Source organism: Apteryx rowi, unplaced genomic scaffold (assembly GCF_003343035.1).
Source record: "Apteryx rowi isolate R43461 unplaced genomic scaffold, aptRow1 scaffold_60, whole genome shotgun sequence".
In the NCBI taxonomy this organism is placed as follows: Eukaryota; Metazoa; Chordata; class Aves; order Apterygiformes; family Apterygidae; genus Apteryx; species Apteryx rowi.
In genome coordinates, this window is record NW_020450872.1 from 1382225 (window position 1) to 1389784 (window position 7560).

The window sequence follows — 7560 nt, forward strand, 5'->3', positions numbered from 1 at the left end:
GAGCCTACCTTTTCAAAGATATGTTTTTTGTTTTTTTTTTTTTTTTTTTCTTTTAGGAACAGCTCTAGTTTCTGCTCCAAAGTGAAGATGCTAGAAGTTTTGGCATGGGTAGCCTTAAGCTGGGACAATGCTTTTTACTGCACCTTAAGAAAACACCTTGACACAGTTATGAAATGTACACACTTGGTGGGCTTGGGGTGTGTGTGGGGAAAAACCTGCAGTTTATTCTCTTTTTGCAGTTTATGTTACTAGTGGAGTCTGAATATACTTTGGCCCTCCTGAGCTGCTTCTACAAACCACCATCTCACCGCTATCAAGAACAATCCTTTGTCTGCAGAATTGAGCATTAAATAATGAGTTTTTGCAAATGAATTCGGATAACTTGAAGAACTTTGGACAAAATATGGTACTGTATAATCCAACCAAACTGCAATACACTTGCCTCTGCTGTCTAATTTCCACCCCCTGCTCCCCATGCCTAACCTGGCTTACACTTAGGCTTTCTTTATTGAATACTCAACTCTGCAAACCTGAGGGTTCTTTTTATGTAGGATGTTTCTTATTTTACTTAAATAGTCTTTGTTGGGACTTTTAAATGTGTCAAAGCTGAGTATATTTCAGTTGTTTGAAGGTGTAAATGTGACAGGAATGTTGTAATAACCCCCAAACCAGAAGACTGCCCCTCTCTCTCTCTCTCCCCTCTCTCTACACAGATAAACACACACACACACACACACACACACACACACACACTTTTTTTCTTCTGGGGCTACTGCATAGTATTTGACTCCTCTCACCTAGTATTTTATACAACAACTAGCTAACCGTTCCCAGGGGAAGAAATTGGGAAATGGGAAGAAAACGTGCTGTTTTAAATTACTACTAGTGAAGTGAAACAGCAGTGAAATCATATGGGGAGGCATGGCTGGCAATTACCTGCTCAAGCATTTCAGGCGCTGGCAGTTCTGGTAATTGGGGTAGAGGATTTCAGAGCTTGCTTCATCAGTGACAATGATGACAGGTCCTGTGGAATGAGAAGGAAGGAATCTTCTATGATCCCTAGTGCAACTGCATGTCTTTAGGTGCTTTAATCACTCCCACAGTTTTGGGACCAAATTTTGAATTTCTTGTGCACAGCAACTCCCCCTGAAGTTCTGTTGCGCAAGACAAAACAGCCTGATCTGTGGCTTTGTGTTCAAGTCCGCTGTTGTCAACTAGCAATTCCCACTGACCTATCACCTTCAACACAATCCACCGGGCTTGTTTCTGTATATGTAGCATTTATTTCCAGGGGGATGTCTGTTACGTACCATGTAACTCCTCCTAGTTGTGTGTTCATTTTTTCTAGTGGTAAAAATTAGTTTCTGTGCCAGGAGGAGTCATAATCTCTGGCAAGTCACTTTTGCTATTTGTTCCTGGAACTGAATACATGGGGAACAGAGATGAGGTATTCATACAGCATATTTATAGGATGTATGAGTATTTGTCAACTATAGGATACAGCTGGAAGTTTCTCCAGGTGCCAAACTTGTGAAGGATCTTGGGACTCCTATAGATGAGATACTTAGGTTTAGCTAGAAGCTTTTTTCAGATGCAACAGTGCACCTTGTGAACAGTGAACCTGGAACTCTTTGCTGAAGCCGGTAAATGCTAACCTCCTCAGTTGATCTGAAATTGCAGCATTGATGGCAACAGATCCAAGCTGGGCGCCAGCAGAAAGCTACATAAAGAGAGGGAGCAAGTGACAAGCTGATAAAGAATACATGGAACAGAAGATCATGGGGAAGAGGGGTGGGAGCCAAGAACAAAGGGAGAGGCAAAAACCAGGAGCCAAAGGAAACTGGGATGTGAGATATGTGCATCTACGGAAGACTGAGAAAGCAAAGGCACTGGTTGGAAGTCTCCCCTAACCTTCTTTCTGCTGTTGGTACAGCCCAGCTAGCAGGCACCGCGTGGACTCCAGATTCCGGAAAATATTAGTGGAACGGACACTGAAAGAGAGAAAGCAGCTCGTGAGGTAGCACTTTCTCCTTCCTGTGGAGAGGGCTGCAGCTGGTGAGGACTTGCTGGAACTGAGGGTTCTGCTTTCTTCATGGCTTCAGAATCCTCTGGTAGGATTCATCTCACCTTGCTATGGATATCTTAAAAAAAAAAATAGACGCTTATTTCTGAATTGCCATTTAGCTTCCCTTCAGAGAAAGCTGAGATGACAAATGGGCACTTCTCAGGTGTGATTTATCTCATTCTAAGCCAGACGCTCCCAGCACTACTGATGTGAGCAGCAAGGGCGTTCTTCATCTCACTGAACTTTAGCTGTTTACAGTGAGTTAAACTGTGCTCAAGAAACGCCTATTTCTCTTCACTCACCATAAAGGTAGTTTACCTAATACCACTGTCAATGACTAAACCTAGGTGAGATGAATCTGTCCCTGAGGTCCCTCTCAGCACTGCCGGGAAATTGGATGCTTTGTGTCATGAGTGAGTTTTCACTGGGTTCTGCAGAGTAAGGCAGAAGTGAAGGCACAGGGGCCAGCCATGGTGAGCTGGGGCAGACTGCTCAGGAAGTTTTCCTAGCACAGGGGTACTTGTTAGAAGGGAGGAAACAGGGAAAGGTCCAGAAAGGAACTGAGAGACTTACAAGACCTCGGCAGGCTTAAATGTTGGTGAGAGAAAGTTGGCTTCTTCCACATAGCTTCTCCTCAGCCTTTGCCCCAGGGCAAACATCTGCTGCATCCCTACTGTTGTCAGCTGTCCTGCAATTGCACCACCCTGAATAGAGAGAAGGGAAGAGACCTGTCTGAAACATGGAAATAAGCAAGTCTCTGGAGGGAACATGAGAGCACCAGGAAAGAGAGCCTCACCTTGAATGTGGTCTTTTTGTATTGCTCATCATAGGGTGAGGGAGGTCGTGGTCTTCCACTTAGGTCAGTCACTGTGTAATCAAACTTAGTTTGAGTAGGTACATCTAAAAGAGTGGGATGCCATTCTACCTGTTTCAAAACAAACAATGCTTCAGTAGAAAATGTGGACCTTCAAGAGCATTGGACCAATGCTGGACTGTTATGGTATGCTGCCTTGGAGATAACACAATATGGAGCCAAACAGAACCACTCTCTTCTTACCATACAGCATGTACAGAAATGACAGCAGTGTGTCATCTCAGACTTGCTGATCTGCTCTGCATTGTGCACAGATACTCCTAGTGCTGAGGCACAGTGTTTGCCTTCCTCCCCTTACAACTGAAGAAGCTGTAGGCAATCACTATTACTACTACTCATTACACATTGAAAGGTTTCTTTAAGCTAATTACTAGTAGCAATATCTGCCAACACAAGAGGTTGCCTTATTGAAGGCTATGAGGAGTTGGATCAATTGCAGTAACACTAAGGCAAGTAAGCGTGTGTTTGCTGAATATCTGTTACAACATGTACTGGCTGCTGGGGAACAGCTTAGTGCTAGGCATTAAGGCACAGAGCTCTTTGAAATGGCAGACTCTGTATCCACCGTTGCAATCTGCATTATTGCTGCAGCTAATAGCCTCTGCCCTTTAACTCCACTCCATGGTTTCTTAATCTGAAGGCTCCCTACAAGCTGGTTCCCACAACTGTGATTGTCCCTCTGTTGTCTTTCTGCACATCCAATAACATGCAGTGTGACAAAGCTATATCTATTCAATTTTAACTTCCAAATTCTCACATTTCCCCCAAATTTACTACTGACAGTCCCTTAGGGAAAAAAAAAAATTCTCGCCTGATGCAAGCGAAACTGCATCTCAAAAATCTGCATCATGGCACTTCAGTCAAACACCATTTTCTTCTGAGCTTCAAACACAAATCAAGAGAAACCTAAAGCCAATGCTAGCACAACTTATCATAAAGAAAGTGTGAATCCTGTCAGCTCATGGATCAGGACAGCAACAACAGCCTGCAGGTACTCAGCCCACTGAAAACATTGTAATTAATAGTGTTTTTAGCTTTCACTGTGTCTTTTCTATATTGTTAAGGCCCTGCACTTCAATACCATCACAAGGCTGCAGCCCTGCAAGCATGCTACTTGCACAAGAAGTGTAACAGCAATATTTTTTGAAAACAGCAAGTGTTTTAATTCTAGATTAAGTATGGGAAAGATCCAGGATGGCAGTAGTCTGTGATGGTGGGAAAGGGGACTCATACTGTCCAACTGTTTGGTATTTTTTAGACATAATTCAGCATTACCAGTGCAGCTGGAGAGTCTAGGTGTGCTTTCTGTTACGTGCCCATGTGTTCCCTGGGGTGGCCGTGGGCACAGCGCAGCGCAGGTAAGCAACATCTGTCATTAGTGTCCAGATGAGAACTTGGTTAATCCAGAACGTCCCCACTCCGGCGGAAAATTTTTGCTAGAAAAGCTTTTGAAACAGCCTTGAGATGATAGAGCCTCTAGTAAGGCGAAACTTAGCAGCCCACTCGAGAGAAACCCAGCAGGGTTTTCAGGACTGCCCCTGATGCTCCGTGTGGCCAGACAACCCGAGCACCACACGTGCTCACAGATAACGATATATATATATATAAAATGCACCTCAAAATCAACCTGCGGGCAGCATACCCGATGTGCAGGTAACAGTGCCCCCCCTCTGCCGCTCACTAACCGAAGCAAGCCGCCCTCGTAATGAGGCGCCAGGCTGGACGTGCGGGAGGAACCGTTACCCTCCCCGGCCCCGGCCCCGGCCCCGGCCCCGGCCCCGGCCCCGGCCCCGGCCCGGTCCTCACCGGCGGCGCCCCCGGGACGGCCCGCAGCGGGGTGCGCGCCCCGTGCCGGAACACCACCTGCACCAGCTTCAGCTCCAGCTCCAGCCGCTCCCCGCCCGCCGCCGCCGCCCGCCGCCGCTGCGCCCACACGGCCAGGCCGCCCAGCACGGCCAGGCGGGCCCTCAAACCCATGGCGGCGGCCGTTGCCCCGCTGACAGGGCCGGCGCTCACCGGCAGCCCGGCGCCGCGCCCGCCGGGGGCGCGGAGCCCTATGGGAAACGGAGTCCCCCGCCGGCTCCGGTTAGCGGAGCGGGCCGGGTGGCGGGACTACAGCTCCCAGGGGGCACCGCGGCGTGGGCCGGCCCCCGCGGGGATCCGCTGTGGGCATGCGGGGGCGGGGGGCTCAGCACCGGGCGCGGAGACCCGGCGGCTGTTGACCGTTGGCGGGAGTGCAGCGCCCCGGCGGGGGTCGAGCCGTCGCGGCGGAGGGCGGGGACGGGCCTGGGCCTGGCGGGCTGCCTCCTCCTCCCCCTCGTTCCCCTCCTCCCTCTCCCCCTCCTCCTTTTCCTCCTTCCCCTCCGGCCCCGTGGGGCGGCCTCGGAGGGGGCGGTGGATGCCGGCGCTTCCCTGTGGGCCTTGTGGCGGGATCAGCTTTGGAGGCTCCAGCTTGCTGCCTTCCCTGCCACGGAAGCGCTGGCGACGGGAGCGTTTTTGTTGTCCTGTCTTTCTGTAGTGGAAAGAGACAGTGCTGTCAGCTACACAACGGTTCTGCCTGATGCTGCCTCTCGTCTCTCTCTCCTCCCCCCCCCCTTTTTTTTTGGTGTAAAAATGTTCATACCAGTGCTTACTGTGAACTCATCTACAAAGTGAAAATTTGCAGAGTCCCAGGAAGTCTTTCTTTGTTTTTTTTTTTTTTTTCTTTCCAACTTGCTTTTTCTTCTGAAGGCACACTTGGCCGTGGATATGATGCATTTAGATAGAAAAGTCTGCACAGCAGCTTGTCAGTGCATTGAATTTAATATCACAACAGGTTGGTTAGCAAACGTTAGAGGAAAGAATTCATGGTGAAGAGAGAGTGGTCTGTAAATTCCTCTCAGTTTGACTGCTAGCACCCTCCTCTTAACAGCAGTCAGTTCGGAAGGAAATTTGGGGAAGAGAAGGTCATTGTATTCAGTTCAAATCTCTTAGGGGCCAGACACCCTTATACAATACTTTGATCTTTAATCAGCCAATCATTAGATGTAAAATGAGCAACAGGAGACCTTTCTCTCTCATAGTTTCCTCCAGTTCATGTTTTAATGGGAACGTTTCACTGAGAGAATGGCTCCGCTCTTTCCCACTGTAGCTTATTTCTTTCCCTGTCTGTACTCAGTCAGTCCCTTAACCTTACCAGCAAAGGTGTGCTGTTCGTGCTAAATGAGGTAGTGGCAGGGTTTTTTATTATGATGATTTTTAATGAGGCTTTTCCCACTGTGAGTTTGCTAAACAAGTTGTTTGTTTGTCTATTTGCTTTTTAAATTAGGTGCCCGGGCACGGACACTCTGGGAAGGCAGTTGTGGGCTTTGACCCATTCTTGCTTGACCTCTCCTTCCCACTACAACTTTGGGAGCTGACACGACACTGGCAGCACCAGAGTTGGAGAGAAGGCACTGCACTGTGCAGCAGCAAGGCGGGGAGAGCAGGATGCTTCAGCTTGTTTCAGGGCAGAAGGAAAGCATGACCCTATCATGTAAGCTGGAGCTGAGCACAGCCTGATGTTGTACGCAGGGGTTCAGGACTGTTTTTAACACTGGAGCTGCCTCTTGGCATCCACTGGCAGCACTTGGCAAAGCTGCTTGAGGGTGAATTTGAACCCACAGCCTCGAGGTGCATGTTCTACTCCTCATTTCTTCAAGCTGTTGCATCTCCTTTCTTTTTAGTGATTTGCAGTACCAGTGAGCATGTATGGGCTAACTCTTCAATGCTATTTAGTATCTTTTTAGTGTAGTAGCTAATAACTTTGATATGTGAGAAAGCTAAATGGCTCTGCCTTCATAAAGCCTTCCTTGAGCTTTACCAAGCATTCAACAGGATACTGTCTCCTTGATTCCTATGACTCTCATGTTCAAGACTTGACGGTGATGTCACTTTGGCATAAGTAAAATTTTTACCAGAGAATAAACACTTTGCCTGTTCTTTAGACCAGTTTCCCTCCAACTTAGATTTATTAGGGATTCCTGCATCCCTCCTTGTCTGTCCATCCTGCCTCCTTATTTATACTGTAAGCCACAGTATTCCTTTTCCTCTAGCCTTTGATCTCTGCTTATGCCCAAATACTCTTTCTTTCACCGCTCTTCCTACTCATGTTGAGGGTTCTTCGTGGCCCCCTTTTCCTGATTACCTTTGTCCTCCCTGTCTATTCCCCATTTCCCCACCACCACCGCTTTGTTTCTCTTCACTCCTTGAAGGTGCTGTCAAACTCTCCAAAGAGATCAGGTGTAGTTTTACAAAAATCTGGGGTGTTCATGGAAACTATCAATCAGTTCTTTAGTTATAGACAATTGCAAGCCTGATTAAAGCTGTATTCACTGTCCCACTCTTTATGATTTTCTCCTTTTGAAATAGGCTCTGTCTATTAGGAGCTGGAGCACTCCCTGAAATGTTGGAATTGATGGGATGTAGTCTTTGAAAGCTATCACAACATAAAAATGCTGTGGAGACTAGGCCAAAGAATGTATTGTCAGTAAAGAAGGTCTTCAGGAAAAATGCCAAGTGGAAATTGCTTCAGTAAGATGTTTGCGTCTTTGGGGCTCCATAAATTGCCTACTTTTTGTTACAAGGATAAAAGATTTCCTTC

The 7560-nt window shown here is 47.5% G+C and overlaps 1 protein-coding gene across 10 annotated transcripts in view; it reads right to left on the bottom strand.

Moving 5' to 3' along the window:
* ACP6 (acid phosphatase 6, lysophosphatidic) overlaps positions 1-4938 on the bottom strand; it is an 8975-nt gene extending 4037 nt beyond the window's left edge. For 2 of the 10 annotated variants that reach the window (XR_003256278.1, XM_026083413.1), the window contains exons 1-5: positions 4746-4925; positions 2862-2990; positions 2639-2793; positions 1912-1991; positions 937-1024 (exon numbers count right to left, since the gene is read on the bottom strand). Coding sequence is in view for 7 of the 10 variants with exons in the window: in XM_026083413.1 (XP_025939198.1) it covers positions 937-1024; positions 1912-1991; positions 2639-2793; positions 2862-2990; positions 4746-4916 (623 nt within the window). In the remaining 3 variants the exon portion in view is untranslated. Of the gene's footprint in view, positions 1-936; positions 1025-1621; positions 1721-1911; positions 1992-2638; positions 2794-2861; positions 2991-4214; positions 4309-4745 lie in introns of those variants that run through there. The other 8 variants (XM_026083420.1, XM_026083415.1, XM_026083411.1 and 5 more) reach the window with 8 other exon arrangements.
* Positions 4939-7560: the final 2622 nt, after the last annotated feature.